Source organism: Schistocerca piceifrons, chromosome 2 (genome assembly GCF_021461385.2).
Source record: "Schistocerca piceifrons isolate TAMUIC-IGC-003096 chromosome 2, iqSchPice1.1, whole genome shotgun sequence".
NCBI lineage: Eukaryota > Metazoa > Arthropoda > Insecta > Orthoptera > Acrididae > Schistocerca > Schistocerca piceifrons.
In genome coordinates, this window is record NC_060139.1 from 443,536,145 (window position 1) to 443,562,539 (window position 26,395).

At 42.5% G+C, this 26,395-nt stretch overlaps 1 protein-coding gene across 1 annotated transcript in view; it reads right to left on the reverse strand.

Moving 5' to 3' along the window:
- Positions 1 to 26,395, reverse strand: part of LOC124776560 (ATP-binding cassette sub-family C member 4-like) — a 301,974-nt gene that overhangs the window by 115,369 nt on the left and 160,210 nt on the right. Inside the window, exons 3-4 of the mRNA XM_047251600.1 lie at positions 15,485 to 15,576; positions 13,764 to 13,874 (exon numbers count right to left, since the gene is read on the reverse strand). Of these exons, the coding sequence (XP_047107556.1) occupies positions 13,764 to 13,874; positions 15,485 to 15,558 (185 nt within the window). The 5' untranslated portion in view covers positions 15,559 to 15,576. The remainder of the gene's footprint in view (positions 1 to 13,763; positions 13,875 to 15,484; positions 15,577 to 26,395) is intronic.

The following is a 26,395-nucleotide window of genomic DNA, read 5'->3' on the forward strand; positions in this document are numbered from 1 at the left end:
CTGGAACTTGTCTGAAAGAGTGCATTCATGGAGCTTGGCCACCCGTACAGCAGGTGCTAATATAACGGGGAAAGTTTGCTCGGACATAGATGGTGACGTATGAAACACATTGTTAGTATCCCCACCAGGATAACAGCATTCAGGAATGTAATGTGTGCGCGCCTCATAAAGTATTCTCAGCCAGCTTTGCAGGCAAGGCCGAGGATGAGCCAACGGCTACGGAACGCGCTGACACGTGTGCAGTCACGTTTTCCAACCTGCCGTGCACGTGAGAACCTTATCTCACACCCCTCGCTTCTACAAGTCAGCCAACGAACTTACCGGTACAAATCTTACACTCTCGGTGCAGCATTCACCTTATTCTGTTCCAATATCGAGGAGCACTGTTAGAGTTTCAAATTGTGTTTTATACATTTTAATCCTATATGCACGATTACCGGCAGGTGTTATCAAGTTACTTGTTGTCGGGAGTTATTAGTCACCCTAACACATGGTCGACGGACAGACAAGATGTTACCTCACAGTGGATGTTCATAAATATGGGACCGCATTGAGGAATTTGTGATAAATATAACTCTGTAAGTTATCCAGTATGGTAGATGTTCGCCAGAAACGAAAGTAACTTCGGGGAACCTGGAAAAGCCTTAACAACTCTGTTAATGTTCTCACTATACATAAACGAAATATGAGGATCAGCACGCACATTCAGGCTGTTCGCAGACGATGCTGTTGTCGATAAGAAAGTATTGTGGGTGCGTGATCGTAATAAAATACAGAACGACTTAGACAGTACCTGGTATACCGAATGACTGCTCTCTTTAAATGTGGATAGCTGCGAGATAATACCCACAACAAAGAGAAAACCCGATGGCACTCGATTGCAGGTTCAACGGTAAACGTCTCGGGCCTTCCATGTGCTTCATATATCTGGGGACAATACTATGAAGCGGAATGAAATGAGACAAACACGGGAAGGCGAATGAAAGACCTGGATACGTTAGGATTGTCCAGAAAGAGGGGGGCGGAAGGCCTCTACAACACTGAAGTTGTAAGCTGTTCTGAAACACAGTCCTTCACTTCGTGTCATCAATTCCTAAATTCGGTACTTGTTTTTCACCGACCTTAATGTCGGGCTCCATTTGCGGAATTTGAAAGCTTGTAAAGTTCATTTTTGGAAGTTCTGACACTTCTACGTATACGTAGTGAATTAAAGGAGAGATCTTCGATTTGTAGAACTACTCGTAAAAGTCCTAGCGTTCGCCTGAAGTTAGGCTGCAGGTGGAAACATCCAAGTTCGCAGAACGGTATTACAGATAGTGTCATCCATCCCGCACAGTGTGAGAAGAACAGCAAACTTCTTAAAACCTCTACTATATTCAGCGGGTCAGGTTGTTCTTACACTGAACTCAAAATTGTGAAACCTAATAACAGTTAGGAATTATCAGGAAATGAGAAGTGAGTATCACAACCTACACCGACTAGTCGTTTGTACAAAGGACCTAGAAAGTTTGACATTCAGACTATTATGCGAAAACTGAGTGCTACCATCATCAGCATCAGTGTACGCTCCATTATCATTATCGATGAAATGCACATGTTTCCATAGTCGCCCATCATAATTTTATTATGGCCTGACAAATCATGTTCTGGGATAATTTTGTGCATTTCCAGAGGAACTTCTACGTCCAGACAAGAACTAGCAGAACTATTTGGGCATCAATTCGAGAACTTCGTGTATGCTGCTATTTAAGCATCTAGGAATTTCAGCACTTTCATCCCAGAATGCGTTGTATAGTCCCTTATGGGATTTGTAGTTAATAGCATGAGATCGTATAAAAGTGCTGTAGAATATACTGAATTAGAAACCCACACAGAGAAAACATTTGTGACTGGATAACAATTCCCTAACTATTTTACACCGTGTTGTGTTCTTTCAGTAGCTTCGGTTTTCAATAGCCATTCAGTAGTAATAAAAATATGAAGGATAAAATATGTTTTAAAATATAAGTTAAAAATGCTTGCGTGAAACATACTCCTTTATTCTGTACGAGCCGTAGTTTACAGAATGTAATTGTAATGAGATATTTGTAATATATACTACGACAGTTCCCATGCTTTTTAGTCTGTCTGTATCTTTTATCATCTTTCTGTGATGTGTATGTTCTATGACTTGTGCCATGACCAAGCAGTTTTAGCATAGATGATCCTCTGGAAATCGAAAAAATAGAAAATGGACACATTGTTGATAAGTTAGTTCGACAAATATAATGGGAGACAGGAATAGCAGAGAATGACAGAAGTGTATACAATGATAGCAGGATCTAGTTTAGTTTAATGACCAACGTAAACATACCAAACTGATTATCGGTTTCAATTTACGCAACATATACCCCGTCTAAATAACATAAACCAACGCATTTTAACCTCTACTTACTGAACACCCGTATATTGCCCAGAGACAACCCATGGCATATACAAGTAAAGTTTGGAAGGTGGGAGACGAGGTACTGGCAGAAGTAAAGCTGTGAGGAGGGGCCGTGAGTCGTGCTTGGGTAGTAAAGTTTGGAAGGTAGGAGACTAGGAACTGGCAGAAGTAAAGCTGTTAGGAGGGGCCGTGAGTCGTGCTTGAGTAGCTCAGTTGGTAGAGCACTTGCCCGCCAAAGGCATATGTCCCGAATTCGAGTTTCGGTCTGGCACATAGTTTTAATCTGCCAGGAAGTTTCATGGCATATACAGTTTACACTCGCTCCATTCGCTAATAGACCAAGGGAGAAGCCGGCTATTATGGATATTAAGTGCCCTCCGCCATGCACTGCACTGTAGCTTGAGGACTACACATTCACTACGTGATCAAAAGTATCCGGACACCACCTAAAACATTCGTTTTTCCTATTAGGTGCATTGTGCTGCCAGGTACTCCATATCAGTGACCTCAGTAGTCATTAGACATTGTGAGAGAGCAGAATGGAACTCACGGACTTCGAACGTGGTCAGGTGATTGCGTGTCACTTGTGTCATATGTCTGACATTAGATTTTCACACTCCTAAACATCCCTAGGTCCACTGTTTCCAATGTGACAGTGAAGTGGAAATGTGAAGGAACATGTACAGCACAAAAGCGTACAAACCGACCTCGTCTGTTGACTGACAGAGACCACTGACAGTTGAAGAGGGCTGTAATGTGTAATAGACATACATCTATCCAGACCATCGCACAGAAAGTCCAAACTGCATCAGAAATCTTTGCAAGTACTATGACAGTTTGGCGGTAGGTGAGAAAACTTGGATTTTGTGATCGAGCGGCTGTTCATACACCACACATCACGCCGGTAAATGTCAAAGGGCGCCTCGCTTGGTGTAAGGAGCGCAAACATTGGACGATTGAACAGTGGAAAAACGTTGTGTGGAGTGACGAATCATGGTACACAATGTGGCGATTCGATGGCAGGTTGTGGATATGGCGAATGCCCGGTGAACGTCATCTGCCAGTGTGTGTAGTCCAACTAACATTCGGAGGCGGCGCGGTTATGGTGTGGTCTTGTTTTTCATGGAGAGCGCTTGCACCCCTTGTTGTTTTGCGTGCTGCTATCACAGCGCAGGCCTACATTGATGTTTTAAGCACCTTCTTGCTTCCCACTGCTGAAGAGTAGTTCGGGGATGGCGATTGCATCTTTCAACACGATCGAGCACCTGTTCATAATGCACGGCCTGTGGCGGAGTTGTTACACGACAATCCCTGTAATGGACTGGCCTGCACTGAGTCCTGACCTGAATCCTATAGAACACCTTTGGGCTGTTTTGGAACGCCGGCTTCGTGCCAGCCCTCACCGACCGACATCCATACCTCTCCTCAGTGCAGCACTCCGTGAAGAATGAGCTGCCATTTCCCAAGAAACTTTCCAGCACGTGATTGAACGTATGCCTGCGGGAGTGGAAGCTGTCATCAAGGCTAAGAGTGGGCCAACACCATATTGAATTCCAGCGTTATAGATGGAGGGCGCCATGAACTTACGAGTCATTTTCAGCCAGGTGTCCGGGTACTTTTGAACACATAGTGTATTTTCGGACTACGCGTATATTTTACAGGCCCTTTTATAAGATCCCAGGCTGTTAACTACAAATCCCATAAGGAACTATACAAAACATTCTGGTATCACAGTGTTGAAATTACTAGAAGCTTAAATAGCAACCTACAAGAAGTCCGTAGTAACTGCGTATGAAAACCGTTTCCAACCGTATCCAAGCAGCTGAAGCAATCGTCACAAAGGAGACGCAACTTGATAGATTATACATATTCTTGACCGTAGCTGCACCGTCGTCCACCGCATTAACACTAGAGAGAGCAACTTACACCTTTTATCGAGTCTGAAGGACCTCCACTATAATTTATCAAGCCGCGTTCACCAACCCTGAGAGCAAAACTGATTTTCCCCATCCATAAACGCAGCATCGAAGGCTTGGTGGTCTCACTCATCAGCCACAAACGCCCTCAGGAGAAAGAAGGAAAAAAATGTACCGTAGGATAAAATGTAGCTAGAGCGAGGTATAAGGTTATCACAATATTACTATTCTAACAACGTAGCTGTGTATCAGTCCGTACATTGCTTCAAGAAAGCACACCTTCATGAGTTCCATGCACAATAAGTAGTATCGTTGAAATATTTAAGGGGTACATGACGAAACAGAGCTACGTACTGCAGGTACTATGTAACTTTGGCCCCAGTCTGGCGTTAGCCACTATAACACAGAAATACAATGTACAGCAGGCGAAAGAGTGTAACAGAAACGTCAAAAACGTTAACTGTTATACATTCGATGAAAGACGTACATCTCGCGACATGTTCAGCCCCTACGTAGAAATCACGCATATACAACGAGGCTGATCGTACAGAGAGCATGTTCCATGAATGGAACAGAAATAAACTTTAATATATGGTTTAATGAAAAGGACTAATTGCCACGCATATCACTGCGATTTGCAGAGTAAAGCGGGAGAATGGGGTTCAGATCTACGTCTGTCCTTCCCCATTTAGGTCTTCTGCGATTTTCTTGTAACAATTCGGGTGATAGGTTGGATAGTTTTTTTGAAAATACCATGGCTCTTGTTATTGCCACGTTCCTAATAAAGTTTTCATCGACGAAACGTCAAATGATAATTTTCCATCCTTCAGCTGTCTGAAGATAAGGCATATGAAAAAAAATGCGAGAACTTAACTCCGAGTGGCAAATCAAAATGGAGAAATCAGAAAGTTTTCGAACATCTTTACGGGTTCCGATAACTTCTTATTCGGATAATATCTTGCTTGCAGCGTAACTGTCCTTTGAATGAATCGGAGGCTGCCGCTGGCGTTGAAATGTTGTATGTGTTGTCAGTGATAAAGCGCATACGGGAACAGGTATTAAAACTTACAGATGTTAAAAATGAATTCCGAAGACGTTCAAAGACGGATAATCTGGTACGAAAGCCTCGACGCCTTGGAATGAGTTAGAAATACTGGTATAAACAGGCATTGTGCTGTCAGTGGATGCGTCCAAATCTTTTAGTAGCAAATCATGAAGATGGCTAGTTTAATTTTTTTTCTTTTTTGTCAGAAACTGTCAACAAGATCAATTAAACCATCCGCCAGCCCTATTCTCAAGCTTGCCAGACCTCTAGAACTACCCAACTCCAGAAAATCAAGAGTTTAACGTCGTATAATCTGAGAAATGACAAGCTACTGTGTATAGGTACATCGAATTTTCGAAATTATAATATCTTTATGTTCGATGCATCTCTCCCATGTCGTGCGTGTGGTTTGCCTGATTCAGGTCTTATTCTGTGAACGCAAAATGCACAGAAAAGCGGACAAACTTTCACAGCAGAGTAGCAGATGTGGTCCGAAGATCAAGAACATTTTTACTTGGTATTTCATTTAAATTGCGTATAGTAAGATACTCTTCAGCTGAAATTTGTTGGGATACACAGTACGCGGAGAAATCTGAGGACACGGTGGGGAAGACGCCCACGGCGCCCGCGTTCGGACTTGACGTAGTCTGATGTCAGACTGTTTGACCTTTCAAGGTGGCAAACAAAAGGCCTTCTTTTTTGCGTCGACATGACAGGGGGAGAAGCCCACGGGCCTGGCTCCATAGGAAACAGGTTCCATGGGCGACACGTGGCAACGCTGCGACCTTCTTGCGAGCGGAGCCGCGCTGTCCAAGAAAATGACCGCCCGTTCGCCGGAGAGGCTGCGCGGCTCGCGGACCTGCTCGTCGTGAGCCAAAGACTGGTGGCCAGAACGCTCGTGTGCATGCCGCATCCTGCTCCCAAACGTGACGTTAAAAGCAGAGACGCGAAGATGCCATTTGCATCTGCCCTTTTTATCCCGATTGTGTATCATGGCAACATTTGAAAATCCACCGTAAATGCAGCACTTGCCTTTTGATTTAATGCTTAGTAAGTATAAATTGCCTCCTTTCTCCTTTCTGAAGAGAGCACAGTTTACTAATTTCACGCGTTCATAAAATATCGTTGATGTAATTTTTATGTTACGACAAAGCTTTCGGTTGCTCTGAAAAGGCATCACAGACTTTGGGAACAGCTCACACCCGACAAGCACATCTTTTTCTTCAGAGGCGAGACGAAATTGGCTATATACAGCTTACTTTTTGTCGTTTAAAGATGACATGCAAGTAACTCTTCACCAAGTTCTAGTAATTAAGTTGGGAGATAATTCAGTGAAGTAGTTTGTGTTTCTTATGATCTTCAGCAACAAATAAAGTTATTTACTCGCGTATCTCTACCCATTTTCAGTGTAGTATGATGGCCTACGTAAAGAAAAATTCAACGAGTAGTGTAGAATCAGTTTTCCTTAAATCACTGAGCTATAACTGTTTTTCAACCAATGCCACGGGTTTGACTTCGGCTTTAATGTAAAATTTACTGAAAAAAGATAGCGCTTGTTTTACGAGTACCGAAATATAGCGAGAAGTATAACTAAAAACGGAAATTATATGAAAACTGTCTTTGTATGAGTCGTATGTTGGCGTTCTAAGACGATGACATACATATTCATACAACCATTTACTGCGCCTGCAAATTATCGTTGTGAACCAATAATCTGTGCAGTTTCATTTAATTACACTAGCGTAGTTTGACACTGATGGTGAAGGAAATTGGCCATAACCCAGTCAAAGGAAAAATCACGGCATTCATCTGGAGTGTTTCGGGGAAATCCTGAATATCATCTGGAGTGTTTCGGGGAAATCCTGAATACACACACCTAGAAGGGTGGATGGAAATTGCTCCTCCGTCTTTCTGAATGCGAGTCCAGCGCCTCGACTATGTCCCTTTCCCGCTAGTTTTGGCTGAATGTATTCGCCTGTGAAAGAAGCAGTGCCAGCTCCTGTCCCTGACCATGGGCCGAGTTCTAATGCGGCTTACAGGCCCGCCTGAATAGGCAGGTCTGCCTTCGAATGCCACCCAACAGTGATACAGGCGTTTCGTCACCTGAGAAGTTGTTAGCCACGTCTAACCTTGGACGGGAATGAAAGCAACTTGTCCGCTTACGCACGCATTGAGCAGCAAAACAGGCAATCAATTTCGCGCAACGGGCTACTTCCGCCAGTTGCTGCGTCGAGAAACTCAGCTGCCGGGCGACAGCCACAAACGGGTTTCTGAGCTTCTGTAGAGGCTTAGACAGTACTGGTTTCTGGTATCGTTTTTCGTGATTTGCCGTCGACGAGAGTAAAGTATATGACACAATGACGAACTCGAAAATAAATGACAAGGTTTTTTGAAGCCAACACGTGGAGCAAAAGGGGTAAGAAAAGTTTTAGCATTTCCCGGATCAATAACGTATCCAGAAAATGTTATTTAGAAACGCAGCAAAATATATTTTAATGCTCGAAGGGGTGTTTGCGTATACGCTGTATTCGTATAACTTATTCGTACTCGCGATATGAACACAAACTGAACGTCTACACAAAGTACCTACATAATGAATTTGAAAATTTCAGAGATGAAAATATAAAAATGATTCTTTTGGAAAGGACACCAAGAAAAGAAAAGTGTTCCAAGTAATTTATCAAGAGAATATTTTTAACAATGCAGTTGTTTAAGGTGTGATATTAGTTATGAGCCCGATAATGAAATACAGAAATTGGCGTTGGGGTTCGGGAGTATATACGGGACGTAGCTTTTTTAACAAGCTACTTACGAAAAACACAATTACGTTAGCCTGAATTATGAGTTACGAGCTACACATGAGAACACAGCAATATCTAATTACAAGGAGTGAGATCTGTAAATAGATAAAAGGATATCCAAAATTAGTGTATCTGACAGACGGGGTAATACCAAAAGAGAGCTGAACATCCATAGTTTGACAACCAAAAGAATGGGTAAGAAAGGAACTGTAAAAATAGAACTACTCCCTCCTCGTCCCCTCCCCTCCCTCAAACAAAAACTCAGAGGCAGCACATGAATAACGCTTCTATTCAGAAATAGTTTTGATCATTTAACCGTAGATACACTGTACAAAAAAGTGTCATTTTTACGCATAAGTTTGAAATTAGACGCAAAGGTGTTTACAACCATCCTGTGTAACGGTGCAAAAGCATGGCGCCCTGCGGCATCACCCTTGGGTTCGGCGACGCGTTGAACAGGAAGGTGCCGACACATGTGAGAAAAAGGCCGCGGCTCAGAACTGTAAGATAGATTAATGAGGTCACATGGCCACCAAATTTCACCGCAATTCTGCCCAACTTCATCGTGGATATGTCACGCGCTGGGAAGGTCGTCACACCCCCTCTTATCCACATTTTACCTCTTCTTTTGACGCTTCTGCGATGGAGGTCAGATCTGTACACCCAGCGTTGAAATCACTCGGCTTTCTTATGGATGGCCGAGGAGAACATTTCATACCGCCGCTCAAAATCGACACGGAAAGCCATCAGGGGGTGGCGTAAACAGCGCCAATGAAACCAGGCCTTCTCTTGGATATTTCGCGGTCGAAAACGACAGTTCGCACTGCGATGAGCAACCAGATGACGTTCTTGATAACGTTGACACTGCTGACACCCCCTGAATGACATCGTGGGGCTGCAAACCCACTAGACGTTATCTGACCCTTTTGGGGTGTGGTGCGACCGCGATCTATATTCCGGTGTACGGGGTGGAACAACTAGGGAGTGTTCAACGTCATTCGACGAAATGTGAACGTGATCCGAAGCGCATTTATACTTTATCAGCCATCCTGTGACGTGATCATGGGGCGGAGGGGGGGGGGGGGGTGTAACATTGACATGTCCATGAATGAATAAATCGGCAATGATTCCGTCTAAGACCCCCAGTTCGGTAACACCCTCAGTACACCCACACACCTTTGTTGACCGCATTAAAAGTGTACATGTGATAGACTTTTGACACCCATTCAGCTGGATGGCATCTCAGGGGAGGTAACACCACTTTAAGCGATGTCGAAGGGCTTACCTGCCCTGGGGCGTTAGAGCAGCTGCGAGGCACCACTCAACTGAATGTGTGTCGGAGTGTCTCACATGTAAATTTTTAATGTGCTCGACAAAGGTGTGCGGATGGCACTGAGGGTGTTTCGGGGCCGAGAGGTGTTAGAGGGACTCTTTGCCATTTTATTCAGGCATATGTCAATGTTGCAGCCCTACTTGGTCACCCCACAGAAGTGCGCGGAAGAGGAGGACGGAGAAAGCATAAATACGCTTCGGATCACGTTCACATTTCGTCGAATGGTTTTGAACTGTCCGTAATGGTTTCACCATGTATATTAGGGCAAAATTTTCGGTCGCACTGCAGTACAAAGTGGTCAGATCATATTCAATGCAGTTTCAGCCCAACCATGTTCTTAGAGTAGGGTTGAATCGTACAGTAGGTGTCAGCAATGTCGAACGTTGCAAACAATGTCATCCCGTTGCTCATCACAATGCGAACTGTCGATTTTGCCGGCAAAATATCTGTGAATCAACGCCTCAAGGGAAGGCCTGGTTTCATTGATGCTCTTTGTGCCGCCCACTGATGGCTTTCCGTGCCGATTCTGAGCGGCGATATGAAATGTTCTCCTCAGCCGTCCATAAAAAGAGTGATTTCAACGCTTGGTGTCATAGGTCTGACCTCCATCGCAGAGGCGTCAAAAGAAGAGGAAAATTTGGATAAGAAGGGATGTGACGACCTTCCCATCACGTGATACGCCCACGATGGCCTTAGGCAGAATTGTGGTGAAATTTGGTGGCAATGTGACCTCATTAACCCATCTTACACTCATGTGAACTTCTGAACTGTGGCCTCTTTCTTTTTTTTTTCCCCATGTGTTGACACCTTGCATTCTGAAGCGTCGCCGAACCCGAGGGTGACGCTGCAGGGTTCCTCCTTCAGCAACATTACAGAGGAATGTAGTAGGCAAATTCGAGCCAAATTTCAAGCTTATGCGTGTCAATGGAAGACAGTGACACTGTTTCGAAAAAGCGATAATTTTTTTTCCTTTTTTGCGCAGTACATTTTCAATAAAACCTTATTGCACTAATCGCAACATTTGTTCGAATGACAGTGTTCGAAATGTTGGGCAATTTGGTGAGGCAAAACGAGGCATCATTGTAGCTGAAAGATACTATCTTTTTTTTCCAATGCGATCGCTTCTGAATGCAAAAATTCAAGCAATCCTTCTCTTTGTGAAAACATATTGTAGCGCATGTATGTTCCGTTTTCTGCCTAATGGATTACTATTAGTTGACAAGCAGATGTAGACGGCCGTCACAATAATCTGAAATTTTCGGCATTACGTTACATTTTAAGTCACTGTTGTACTTTATTTTTAGTACAATGGAACATATGACTCGACAACAACCTCATAAAATTAAAAGAGATGTAAATTTTCTCGCTTTTTCCGGAATAACATGGAAGCAACGCCAGTACTTGGTACGATGGGAAGTACTCCCTACATTCACTTCCCAGTACCTTGCAGAGTTAGGCTGTAGATGTAAATGCGGAAGCAGGAGGGTGCTCGTTCTTTCAATTCAACTGCTGCGAATGGTGTTCCTCATACTGACCGCTGTTCAAGCACAGCTAGAGACTTAAGGGTTCTCTGCAGCAGAAGGCGTCACCAGAATGTGCCAACATGATATTTCATTTATCATTTATTACTAAACAGGAAACACGTAACTTCTTAGACGTAAACGTTGTATTGCATCAAAGGTGTCTGGATTTCAGAAAATCAGTCGCAAGCACATTTGGCAAAATTCCAACTGTGAGATGTTTGTTATCTCGTACGACCATCTGTTCATTGCTGTTTTTTTTTTTTATAGGGTTGATGTTCATTTGTTAAATGTCGTGGCTCTTTCATTGTAGCGTGCATGCCTTGCCTGTAGCCGACCTAGCCTTTCGCCTGTACTTTTTATATGGTAGCAGGAGGTAGGCGACTCTGCTCCAGCGCGAGGTCAATAGAGCGTTGAGAGATCGCCATATCAACCAACTGGTACAGATAACTACCAAAAACAATGTAAGATCTTGTGCAGCCATTATTCAGTACAATAATGAACCACATTTAGCTTGTATGTATTGAAGTTGGGGTTCAGTGTGGAATGGGTAATATACAACCCTGAATGTTTTCCAGAGAAATTTTATGCAGTTCTTCACTGAAGTGCAACATATTTCAGTCAATATGACGTCGGAGAAATTCTGCTCTTAAGCCAGCCTCTGTGTTCTGTAATGTTGAAGCTGAGTGATAATGCGAACCTCAACAAGTGCTGGAATCCATCTTCGTTAGAAAAAGCATCTGTAGCGTAGGATGCACCTGGTCACCTGAACTCTCCAACACAAAATCCTCGCCCGTTGTTCGTCAATTGACAAAAGAAATACCCAGAAAGCGCTTCTGCTGTCGTCACGCAAACACATCCACGTTTACGAGAGCGGCACAATAACTAAACCTGCACTGTTATTGGAAAGAACATGAAATGAGACTCCTCGCGTGTCTCACAATGCCTGCCTTGAAGCAACGCCAGTTCGTGTTCCTTGATCTCGGCACTATACACGTCGGGTTAGTCGTTATTGTAGGTGATGTGGGGTACAGATAATTGCACCCCGCGCAAGGCTGCCAAGTTACGGACACTTGCAAGCGCCGTTGTTGCTCCATTTGACCACGTTCCAACAATTGAATGTCAGAGAGGTCTGCCATTCAGTTTCACTACAGCTGGCCAGTTGCAAGAACGAATATGTGATACAGTGCTTAACATACTCCAGACTAAGTTCCTTTATTACATTGAAATCAGCAGTCACAGCGCTCGAATTATAAAAGACGGCGTACCTAGCAAAAGATGTGTACCGCCTGTCATGCTAGCCTTACACTTTATCGTCTACTTTATCTTCACTTCAGGAAAGTGGTGTATGTCCGTTGTAGTACTCAACGTTCTCTTGGTAAATTGCAAATGTTTCGTTTACTGCAATTATGTGTCCGGATTTTAACAACTGCAACCAAATCGTGAGTAGAACGATCGTAATGTCAGGGTCAGTGCGGAGACCAATATCTTTTTGTAGAAGTCGTGTTTAGTCTCCGAATAATTTCGAGTAGTTACAAAATTTTGAACAATTTTTGGTATATAGTTTCCTGTAAGATCAACTCGCTGCGACATCTCTGGTTCATTGCAAATACTAGAACTGACTAGACACCCTGGCGCAAATATTAATTGCATTAAGTAGTCATTCTTATGTGAATACCACTGTTCCGTGAAAAACACGTTCATAACGCTCCTATACCTTCTGCAAAACTTACTAATACTTTAGTACACTGTGGAAACCGTCAGGGCTACTATTATTACATTTCGTATATCTAAAGGTAATTTACGTGTGTAAGTCAAACTGTGATTTATATTTGAAAAAAAATAAGGTTACGAATCCACTCACTGAAATTCGCAGTAGTTTTAATCAAAATAGTTCATTAGCAAGTATACGTAGCTCTGTAACTAGAAACACGGATCGAAAAGTTGATATAAATCGAACAGAAGTTATTGTACATCGCTGCAAGTGAGTCGGTGATACTGTACTGGAGTTATATTTCTAAACGAGGAATTATTTCAGACTATTTCCTCTACACGAACAGGACCTAGACCTACCCCAAGCATTTCGCGTGCGACGTCTCTCTGCAAAAATTCTGCATGGAAACTATAACAAACTGTGTTGTGTTTCAAGCGGTAATGAGGAACCAGTCAAGCATTTGTTTAGGCATGCATAGTAAACAGTCTGTTAATCACACTCCCTGAGGAACCTAACCAGGTACGCTACCTAATCAGGTGCCAAGTTATGATCTCTATGTGGATTGCCTCCCTGACTCGCAAGGCAGCGCGCTGCATTACACTATGAGGAAAGTCATGTGTTTCTAGGCACACTATTGTCTAGGTACGATACTATTTCCTACCTCTCCTACCTTCTCTATAATAATAATAATAATAATAATAATAATAATAATAATAAATGTTATCTTGCTGATGTTTCTGGAAGAATTATCTTCCAAAATTATGTCGGTTATGATAGTGACACATAGAGTTATGTGGAGCAGGAATTCCCAAACTATTCCTCTGATGAAACATTTTGAGAATTCTGGTCAAAATTTAAAAAAAAAGCGCCATGTTATTGGCAATATTTTGCGGAACATTAATCCATGTCATGCGGAACACGGACACAGTTTGGGAAACCCTGATGCAGAGACTCTAAACTCCGCCAATGATTTAGGATACGCTTTTGCCGTACAGCAGCCGCGGCTTACCTTTCGAGGCGGTTGCCCAGCACCTGGGACTGGTCGTTCTCCAGAGGCGTGTACAGGTCGTGTTCCTCCAGCTCGCGCCGGTAGCCCTTCCACAGCAGTTTCCTGGTCCACCTGCCAAGTCAGAAACGTGTCAAAGTGTCGGCCAAAACTAGGCGTCTTCTAGTTGTGAGATACCTTACTGAATAACACAATATCCGCAATGGAGTCTTGTCGTTTGCTCAACAAAATTAAATTTAAATTAGCTCTCAAGCTTCTTTCGGCGGCCCTCTTTCATGCTGAGATCTTAATTATCTTCAGTAGCTGGTGTATTACTTTCATAAATTAAGCCTAGGTGACTCCCAGTACTATGGTCGTGTTGCAATTATACGAAGGCAGCCTGAGAAACTCTCATCCTGACAATGGGAAGTATTATGTTTTGTTCTAACGAAAGTAGACTTATCTGTCCAAGTACTCTCGTTTTACGTCAATAGGTTTTGTCCTGCTGTTTTCCAGTGAGAACGTTACATCTTTGAAACGTCATTCTGGGACGTCTGCAGAATACCACATTCAGTGGAATCAAAACATTTTACGGAATAGGTGAATTCCAGAGAATATCAAATCTTGTGAACAAGGGGGATGTTACAAGAATTGTACTTCAAGTATCTCAGTTTTCTCATTGTCCATTTACCCTTCTGTACCAGAGAATGGTTCTTCCGAAAGATCAATTTTTTTTCTTTTGGACTCCTGCAAATACAGACGTATTCTTTCACCCAGTAGGTGCAGAAACCTCACATAATATTTCGCAGATCTGTTTTACCCTTGCGAAGGTAACAGGTGAGGAGTTTATTTTTGCATCTAGCTGTAACATTTCCGGCAGACGGAATAGACTTTGGCTTTCATAGTACAGTCCGCGCATTGTTTTGATTCTCCGGTGTCAAACCGGTGGGTTTCCCATTTAAAACGCGCGACCACTACTGACAAATTAATCTTCGCATTTTCTCTGATCAACTATCAATAACTGTGGCACCCATCTAGCATAAAGCTTTCTCACAATCAATACACCCTACTCCATCTGATATGGCTCTGACGCTAACAATTTCATACACGTTTAATCTGATACCACAAGATTATTCCGCACGTCAAAGTGACACTTTCTTTACAATGTCGTACAACATGCACCAATGTAACAAAAGCATAATCTCAGTTTCATGCCATCTCTGTGTCAGGTCGAGAACTGATTATTCAACTTGCCCTCGTAAGAAGTTACGCAACATACGGCGTATTTGTAACAGAAGTGTTCGTGTTTTGCGGAGAGGAACTCAATCCAATAGCGAGGAAATGGTTCGGGATTGAGCGATCGTTGCAGCAGTTGCTCTTCAATGCATGTCGTAGTGTCACAAAGGAAACGTTAAGACGAATAATAGGGAACATAACCTGATGAAAGATTTGGATGTAAGCTCATTGAAAAAACTGCTGAAATTGTTGATATGCACTATGCAACGTTTGATGAAATTTCAAAGATATAATTTAATTTTTCCGCTTTAATTTAATCCTTTTAGCAGACACTGTATTCTAATCGTGAATATTCACAGGACCGATAGTTCAACAGCCTTGCATAGATGCTGAAGTATTTCTTATTCACTGAATTCTAGATATCTCAAGAGATTCATGATCTGTTTTATAAGTTTGGCTGTCGGGAACGCTAGATAATATATAGTAAAGAAAATATAGCTTTTACTCACCAGAGGAACAACTTGGAGATCGGATTGGCAGTCGCTTTAGGGTTTGGGTTATGCTGTTTCTTGTTCGCCTCCATAGTTCACTCTTATACTCTCTGCAACAATAAGAGAAAATAACACTTAGTTGAAGAAGCGGTCACAACTGTAGCTTTCCTACTTACTCACATTTAATCATAATTATGAGAGAAAGCATCACCATTGGCTTGAGTCGGTGTCGCTTCACTCGGGATGTGAAGGAGAAAGGATGATATTTATGAATCGCTGAATCATCTCGATTGAGGACGGTTTTCGTACTGGTTTTCGCATTAATATTAGGAAATAAATCACATCTCAGAATCATTAACTTTAGAATATATAGTGGCTAGTACCATTGCATAGGACGAATGCATTTGTAGCTCCCTCATTGGGGACTAATACCAATTTATAATTCCACCATTTTACCAAAATTTTTGTTTGCAAAGGTCGTAATAGTTTTCTGATCGGTTTTGTCTTGCGCAGCGTAGCTATAAAATACAAAAAATGGTTCAAATGGCTCTGAGCACTATGGGACTTAACTGCTGAGGTCATCAGTCCCCAAGAACTTAGAACTACTGAAACCTAACTAACCTAAGGACATCACACACATCCATGCCCGAGGTAGGATTCGAACCTGCGACCGTAGCGGTCGCGCGCTTCCAGACTATAGCGCCTAGAACCGCTCGGCCACTCCGGCCGGCCATAAAATACAATCATCCTGCTGTCAAGGAACATCCATGTGTAACAAAAAATATCCTTCAACAGCGTGGGAGCAGATTTAGCAACTTTTAGACTTTATTAAGCAATAATTCACTAAAAATAATGTGTGTCATACTACTGTCCACGTTCTAATGACTGATAAAACTGAAATTGGCACTGGAAAATACAGCTACTTCTGGCTAGGGCAAGGAAGTGGAAGACAGAAGATTCTGGTGAACTCATGTATTAACCTTGGAGTCCTCTCCCGTCGACGACGACCCCGTGGAGCTTGAATATGAACTTGGATCAGACAAGGAAACCTAATGTCTCCTTGTCGAAGGCATCATCCCAACGTTCGCGTTATTGCTGTTCGGAATACTCACAGAAAATGTAAATTTGGATAGCCGAATGGAAACAGGGCCCCACTCCGCCCCACTCTTCTCCAGCTGAATACTAATTTATTATTGCTCTTAGGCGGGCACAATACGTGGGAGGATCTAAGCAGACCTTTCCCTTCGTCAAAGAATAGATGTTTTATAGGAGTATTCAATTTCAAAGATTACAGTTATTAAAGAATGAGAGCGAAATGATAGTTCATCGAAATGGAAGCAAAGAAAACATTGTTTCAACTGAGAAATACAACATCATGTAACATACAATTTCGCATAAACAATTCGTAACCCTCGTCTATGGATCTCGTTGGGAACTATTTCCTCGTTTTTGGTGCCCCAGGAACTCGTGGAGCAATGTAATTGAATGCTCCAAAAATGTAATCTCTGATCATGATTTATCAGTATAACCCGACGATATATCATGTATTCTTCCTGGAGTATTCCTATCGACAATAGAACTGAACACATAATAAAGTCATGTAACAAAATTGTGCGGATGTTTTTCGCGAAAGGTTTTGTTGTAGGTGTAGTAGCACTGGAAATAAAAAGAGCAGCAATGTGTGATGAACTGCAAATTTGCATGTCCCAAAAGTGTTAAATTTAGAAATGAAAAGGTGCTGAGAAACTTTATACTCCTTTAAGATAAGAAATCGGAACGCTCTTCATAGACCACTTTGTACTTTGTAACTGTAATTCCCACGTAATCGCTCACCCAGCGATGATACAGCAAAGAACTACACTAGCTGAAAAAAAAATCGCAACACGAAGGAGTTGTGGGACATAAACTAAAGTTTGGCAGGCTACTTTCTATATCTAAAAGATGATGTCTATTAAATTTCGCGCCAGTCGCATTACAGTGGAGCTAGTAGCGCCACAATGAGGATGCATATCAACTATGCTTTAAATACACGCTGTAACGGTCGTGAGCGTTAGTTATCTTTGAGGCTGAACGAGGTGAGGTGATGTTACTTAAAGAATGCCGTTAAGGTAAGAAATATGCCATTATCAACTCCTCACTGAGTTTTAACGAGGTCGTGTGATAGGGTTACGAGAAGCTGGATGCTCCTTCTGCGACGTTGCAGAAAGACTTTGCAAAAATGTAGCCGCTGTACACAATTGCTGGCAGCGGTGGTCACGGGAATGTACGGTGGCAAGAAGGCCGGGCTCTAGATGGGCACTGGCACTAACAAGAGGGAATACCATCGTGATCGGCGCAAAGCTCTGGCGCATCGTACTGCATCTGCAACAGCAATTTGAGCAGTAATTGGCGCCACAGTGGCACAACAAACTGTTTCAAATCGGTTACTTCAAGGACAGCTGCGAGCCAGACGCCCTGTGGCGTGCATTCAACTGACGCCAAACCAACACCATTTGCAACTTCATTAGTGTCAAGCGAGAGCTCGTTTGAGGGCAGCGTGGAGGACTGTTGTGTTTTCTGAAGGAAGGTGGTCATACCTCGGTGCCAGTGACGGCTGTGTTTTGATTAGAGGAGACCAGCTGACGGCCTGCAGCCAACCTGTCTGCGTCCTAGACACACACGACCTACAGCTGTAGTTACGGTCTTGGGTGCGATTTACTTTGACACCAAGAGCACTCTTGAGATTATGCCACTCACATTTGACTGCAAATTTGTACTTCATTCTGATGATTCAACCTGTTGTGCTACCATTCATGGACAGCATTCCATCATAACGCTCTCTCACATACCCCGTTGTATCGCAACGTGCTCAACAGAGCGTCGACATGTTGCCTTGGCCTGCTCGATCACTAGATCAGTCTCCAATCGAGCAAATAAGGGACATCAGCAGACGACAACTTCAGCGTCATCCACAAGCACCATTAACCGCCCCTTCTCCGTGTCTTCATTCCCGCGTGCACGCGGGAGTCGCATGAAGAGAAGGGACCTGTGTTAGTAGTTACGATCACAGGGTAACGGAACAACTGGAACGTATTTTCGCGCCAGAATATATTTGGAGTAGCGGAGGCTCGGACTGTTTCTGATGACACGGCGTTGAACTCGTATTACTGTTTGGGTCTCGGCCGAGAGACGCCTCGCAGGAGGCGCTGCCGCTGCAGCCAAGGCCTCACCCATTACGCAATTAGACGCCGCTTTGTGCCTTCGGACCTCTCGTTAGCAGCTGCAACACAAAGTCGCCGGTCGGCACCTCTCCCTGACCTCTGTAGGACACGGCGTAGCCCATAGGGGCACTCGCAACTCGCGTGATACGGCAGAACCACATTGAGGAAAGGAAGCCCTGCTCTTCTTGGATACACAGAGGAGGGGGCGGCACATTGTGTCTGGTGGTCCACACACACACACACACACACACACACACACACACACACACACACAAACAAACGCACAGTTCATTTATCACGTGAGACGACGAAACCTGGCTCTAATATTTATTTATGCAAATATTTTATCTGGCAAAAGTAAGGCCTTCAGGTCCTCTCTTACACCTAATAAGACATTCGTAGAGAGTTATCAATTCCATATATATATATATATATATATATATATATATAGCGCTTGGGCAATATAAAATGATAATGGCAACAAAATGAAAAATCGTAATAGTAACCGGCCTGACATAACATTGACCAATAAAATTAAGTGAGCCACTTTCCTCATAGACATCGTCCCTGTGATAATATTGTAGTCCGGTGATATCTCAAAACGAACTGTGAAGAATTTATAGGATCGAAAGCTGCTTTCTTCGTTCGGTTGTAAACTGCAGAAGGTAGTAGCACTAAACAGTTGCAGAACAGTTCGTAAAGTCGTTGGTGAGTAAAGTTGACTTGGTGATAACTTGTTATTTAACCCGATATCATTATATCAAAGTCATGTAAAAATGAATGAACCAGTTAGTAATAATAATATGAATATATGGAATTTTAAAGAGTCATTCGTGTTAATATTATATTAATTAATTTCCTCATTACGTTCTTGTCAAGTGTGAGCTATAACATCTGACACAAAAATGTATGGTAGAAGTACAAATGGAATCAAAAGTGAAGAAGGCGTAACTGCCAGAGAGCGCCAGCAACAATAGGGTATGGTCAGAGATGGAAGGAAGGATAGAAAAATAGATAAGGATGAGAAAAACATGGCTTGTGTTGACAGCATTACAGACACTGGTTCACACTCGAACAGAAGGAAAACTTCTGGGACACGTTCAGAGGGAAGCTATGCTTCATTGTTTTATGGCCACATTGCAACGAACTGTGCAGTAGTCAGAAAATCTGTAGCCTTCAGAAAGTCAGTTACGGCCGTTCTCCGATTGTTGATATCTGTAGTGCTCGACTTTCGAAAAGTCAGGAAAAATGTGGTTTAAGGATGAGGAAGCAACAGACTGTGTCCTATTGAAGAGAACCGTTCCGGCAGTTACCTTAAGCGATTTAGAGTAACCACGTCAAAACGGAAACCCGGTGATATGCGAGGCCAGTGAATGTCTAGAATCTTTCACTCGCACATGTCCCAAGTCACGAAAAGGCTGTAATCGTCCTTCCAAGATTATGTCCCCCATAGATGTCTCTTTCATCACGACAGCGCTAAAGCAAATCCCTCAAAAGTTATCAACTGATCAGGCGTGGCAGGCTTAAAAATTTTTGATCATTCTCTGTGATCTTGTGACATAGCTGTTTGCGAAATGACAAATCGATCACATGATCTGATGCTTGGATTTTACGTGTAAAGACCTGGCTTGATGGTAGTGCACAAAGAATGAAAAACTGAAATATAACAGTGTTGTGGAACATCCGAAGTGCTTTCTCTGTTATGGTAGGTAGGGTGCTACTGTATATGTTCAAGTTACCACGTTTACAAATATTTGCGGCAGGTTATTCTTATTAATTATGACGAACAATGATCACAGTCAGTTGCATTCGGTGAGCTTTTAAAATTAAGTGATATTGTTCCCTACATATCCGTGTATCATCAGCGACGATACTAATTACAGTGAAATTTCTATACTTTCAAAATTAACAAAAACCTGGATATTGCTGTACATCGGAATGTCGCAACTAAAGAAGGCAAACAACAAGCAACCAGAAACTTGGGTATCGAGGGATTTTCTTCTCTAAAACTTAATATTAGCGGAAGCGAAAAGCTTTCTAAACAGTTCGTAATGTGCTGTTAAGTTTCTTTTTTATTTATTTATTAGCTTTTGGTGCGTGCACATATAGCCATCTCAATAGTGAAACGTCAATTATGACGATACGAACGTGAGGGCAACACAACATCCAGTTACGGAGCGGCGAAAATGTCCGAATCGTCCAGGCCCCTTCGGTTAGCAGTGCTGGCAAGTTCAGGAGGGTGCATTAAAAGTAAGGAATGGTAGCAGCAAAAATAGAACGAAAATATACTACCTAAGACACGAAGCATATGTTTAATGAACTGGTTCCAAACGTTGACCTACAACGAACAAGGGACTTCTGAAACGTAGCTATTGGAACACTGCATTGTATTGGCGTAGACACATGAAATATTTGGTGCTTGGTGCTACGCAAACGTGTTAGACAGAAATAAATAGTTAGTCTTGTCCAAACATGATTTAGCAGATCAGTTTTACTGCACATATTAATTACCAATCTGAAATTTTGCAAAAATTTCGTTAAGTGGTTGTATATTCTATCATCGTTACTCAGATGTTATTCTCATTTACAAGTATGTATCTTGAAGACCGATGGACAAGAAAACGCATACGCCGAACTCCAGTCTGAAAGGAACAGGAGATACAGGTAGAATATTTTAAATGATGACAAAGATTGGGATACGTCGCACTTACTAGTAAGCGCACTGGTTTGTGAAGGGCTTGCTGAGCGCTCGGTTACTTAACGACAGCTACTGAGAAGGGAACTTAAATATTTTTGTACTGCGATGAATATGGAACGACAGCGAGATTTGGATTCTGCAGCGATGTTACTGGGAAACTCCACAGCGGAAGCAAAATAAAAGCCGTATAATCCGAGATTTACGTGGATCCATGTGATGAATTTACTGGATACAACGAGAAGCAGCGTTCCCAACTGCTCATACAAGAAAAGGAAGATCAGATTACAGCTATAAAATAATGAGAAATGGTATGCAGGAGAGGTTATTATCTGGTGCAGCATGACACGGAACGATATAGTTTGGGGTACATCGGATTTCTTATGAAGCTCGACTTACCTGGCCTGGTAGTGCGAGGCAGTGCAGAAGTGTCTGTGGAGCGTACTGATACTGGCGGGGAGCTCGCTGGCACTGTGTGTGTCTGCTGGGGAGGGGACGGCGGTCCACAGCGCAAGGACGCCTCTTGTTTGGCGTTCTCCCTCATGAGGCGTAATGGATGTAAGGGCACCGCGCAGGGGGGTATACGCCGGAACACCCAGATTCAACCGTCGTTTGAGACTAATTCGAATCTGTTTACGAAACAGGATGTCCTGTAAGATAGGCTACTAGAGCGAGACTCGAACAGTACTTGCAGCTTTCGATCAAGGTGACATACCGATCCGATGTGACTATGGGCGTAAGGCTATATTCTCGTTTCCAGTTTAAAAAAATAATAAACAAACAAGGGGGCTATTATGCCATATGACGACACAGCGCACTCCGTGATGGCTCTGTTACTCTGTAATAGACGTCGGTGTAGCTGAGCAGGATTTTCTTGTGCTTAATACGAATATTTTCTTTATTAACAGATCCATTAAGATGGCAATAGGCTTCGTCAGACAACTTTTTAACAAATTCACTGACGTCATTTATCTTTTCAAGCATTCGTTCCAAAACTGTCGTCGCATTACGTGATCGTTGGGTTTCTTTCCCTGGACTATCTAAACTTTTGGAGTCTGTAATTAAGACCTGTACCAATATTTGTCGAAATACTTGAATTGTGCAACTGTAAAGAGGACACAGGACGACGGATTGAACGGTGTGGGCTTCTTATGACACAGCCCGAACAGCTTCGATATTGTCTGGAATACGAATGGTTGTCAGACGCCCTGGAGGTTCCTTTTCTATTGCTGAACCTGTTCCTCAAAATTACGTTCCCACGTATTAAATACATGTGCTGATAGAAAGTGATCGTGGCGTCTTAAATTGAAATGATGGCAAAATTCTTTATGAGCAGCCTCCACATTGGCATTATTTTTGTAAAAATCTGTGATGGCAAAAGCACGTTGCGCATCACTCTGTGCTAACTAAATGTGGGGATGGTGTGAACTGGTTTCTGTGTGTTACTTAATGTTACCCATCACCCAGGGCTGCCAACACTAATTTCAAAATGTCTCATTTCTCTGAACCATCCTTTACAAAGATAAATCAAACGAAATGCAATTACTCTGTAACGAGTGTCTGCAGACCACGGTCCGTGAGCAACCTCTAAAACTTTGTCGCTTGAGTTCAGGTTTACCGTATATAAGCAGAACATTAGGATAATTTCGAGGAAGTTGTGTTCGTTGTGACGTTCCCATGTTTTTGTTAAATATATCTAGACATACCAATTCTTTAGTAATAAACAGAGAAAGTTCTGCATGAACATCATAGGATTTGCATTATACCTTTATCAGCTGCACCTCTATGATAAGGACCCGTATTTATCCCCTTGTCACGCCCACAGTGATGCGAATTCATTGTGTCTTGACCCTAAAAATCTTTACATCGTTCGTCCGCTTCGCAGAACAGCAGAGAAAGTGACTCTTACGACTATTCTGTGAAGTCCCGGGCAAGTTGCCTGTGGTGTGTCAAGCACGGTACATCACGAGCAGAATGAAAACAACACTGGAGTTACGAGCGACCTGGGCGTTGTTAACTATTCTAATGCTGTTACGTGTTGAGGGGGAAGAGGCCAATTGTGTTTCGCAGTACAAGAACAGCGCTGCGTTTCTAAACAAAGCAGTAGTGCAATGAATGTGTTTTCTTCGTAAGAAGATCCCCTCCCAAGAAGCACACTTATCAGGAACAATGCCGTTGCGTCGGAAATGTCAGACGGCAAGTAATAGCCATGCGTGATTGCGGCTGCTATTTTCATGTCGTACAGACATATAAACTGCTTGACCACTCATTTTTACTACAGACATTGTTGACTATCACAAACAGTTATCATGTAGAAAATACAGGACTATTCAGTAAATTCAACTACACAGAATGATTGCCTGGCTATTCAACATGCAGAAAACTGTAATATTTGGCGTTTCACGCTGCAGAAATCATGACCACGCCACTGACGACTTCAGCTTGTCTAAGACAGGGGTAGCAAGGAAACCGCTTATGTTACCTCTGTTGCAATGCTGTTAGACCTTGTGAATCTGTGTGTAGCTGGATTAACATTTATAGTGATCACATGAACAACAGAAAGCTTCGATGCTCTCAGGGTTGGTTGAAAAATCTAAACTGTAAAGGAATCAAAGAAAGAAGCCGATTGTTAGTTATGTAGAATAAATTTGCTCACATAATTTTGATCTCTTGATATCAGGAAGTAACCTACGATGTATTACAGGTTCCTATATTCCTATATAAGAACGTGGAAAGGACAGAAGAGAGAGCACATCAACTTTGAGAAACTGAAAGACAAGGGCAATTTTGAAAAATTTGAGAATGCATATTGTGAAATCATGATGCAAGGGCAGGAAACGGAATGCACAGAAAGAAGATGGGGTTGTTTTAAAAATAGGATCAAAAAGGCAACTGAGGAAACGCTTGAAGTCAAGGAGAGGAAAAAAGTAAAGAAAGGATGGGCAACACCAGATATGATAACCAAGATGGATGATCGCAGGAAACGGAAAACTGTAAACACAGAAGAAAATGGCTGGTTCAAATGGCTCTGAGCACTATGGGACTTAACATCTGTGGTCATCAGTCCCCTAGAACATAGAACTACTTAAACCTAGCCACCCTAAGGACATCACACACATCCATGCCCGAGGCAGGATTCGAACCTGTGACCGTAGCGGTCGCGCGGTTCCAGACTGAAGCGCCTAGATCCGCACGGCCACACCGGCCGGCTAAACACAGAAGAAGGGAAGCGCAACTATAGAAGGTTAAATAATGAATTAAGAAGAGAGACAGAAAAAACAAAGGAGAAATGGCTGACAGAAAAGTGTGAAAGTGTGATAAGATAGAGAAATTATAGAAAGAAGGAAAATATGATTTGATTTACAAAGAAGCAATGGATTTGACATTCAGGGAAAAGAGAAATAACAATGGACTAAAGGAAGTAGAGGCAACAGACGGCAAAATGGTGAGAGAGCCTCAAGAAATAATGAGAAGATGCGAAGAAAGTATAGAATGGCTATACGCTGCAGACAGCTGAAGAAGAGCTTGGAATAGAAGAAGAAGAAGATAAAGTTGCAGGTGATGACAAAGGAAATGCAATACTAACTAGTGAGATTGAAGCATCTGTGAAGGAGATGAAAAATGAAAAGGTAATGGGAATTGACGAGATTCCTGCGGAACTGTTAAATTCTTTGGAGACAGAAGGGAAAAGAGAGTGGATTGAATTGTGTAATCAAATATACATGACAGCCTGAGGGAAAAGAGAGTGGATTGAATTGTGTAATCAAATATACATGGCAGCTGATATCACATGCTGTCAAACTCTTGCTGAGGACGCTCAACAGAAGGCTATATGGAAAGCTGAATTGCATAATAGGGGATGAACAGTTTGGTTTCAGGCGAGGAGTGGGAACTAGAGATGCCATTGGGCTACTGAGACTGACAGGGGAGAGGTACGTGGAGAAGAAAAGCGAGGTGTATGTTGTGTTCATTGATCTTGAGAAGGCTTTTGACTGTGTCAGATGGAACAAACTGATGGAAATCCTAAGGAAACATGGAGTTGACAGGAGGGATAGACGGCTATTTAGAAATTTATATTTGAACCAGAGAGCAAGAATAAGAATAGGAGGTGTGATGAGTGAATAAATTGAACTGGAAAGAGGTGTAAGACAAGGTTGTTGTTTATCACCAACAATGTTAAATATCTATCTGGAGGAAATTATTAATGAAATTTTTCATGGAAGGAGAGGAGTTCGTATAGGGGGTCAGAGAGTGGAGTGTATAAGATTTGAAGACGACATGGTTGTGATGGCAGAGAGTGCAAAAGAGATGGAACAAATGTTAGATGACCTAAACGCAAAATTAGAAGAATATGGAATGAAGATTAACAAGAAGAAAGCGAAAAGCATGATAATGGGAGGAAAGGGGAGAAAATGCCGTATGAAAATAGGGGGAGAGGAAATAGAGCAAGTGAATAACATCAATCACGTGGGAAGTGTGATAATGGATGATATGTATTGCTCAACAGAAATTACGAAAAGAATTACAATGGCAAAAGAAGGATTCAAGAGGAAACAGAAATTAATTTGCGGACCACTAAACAATGATCTCAGGAAAAGACTTGCCAATTGTTACATCTGGAGCGTTGCAATGTATGGTTCGGAGACCTGGACATTGAGGAAGGAAGAGAAAAGCAGATTGGAGGCACTAGAGATGTGGATATGGAGAAGAATGTAAAAAGTGAAATAGGACGACTGAGTAAGGAATGAAGTATTAAGAAGAGTTGGAGAAGAAAGAAACATGCTGAGAGTCATCAGAAAGAGAAAACGGAACTGGATTGGACATTGTTTGAGGAATGACTGTTAATTGAAGGAAGCTATAGAAGGAATGGTGGAGGGAAAAATGGAAAGAGGGAAAAGAAGATATGAAATGGTGGACAATATCAAAGGAGACAAATACTCAGAAATGAAAAGAATGGCTATGGACAGACAAAAGTGGAAGAGGCTTAACCCATGACAAGACCTGCAGTAAGGCAGAATACCATACATACTACTA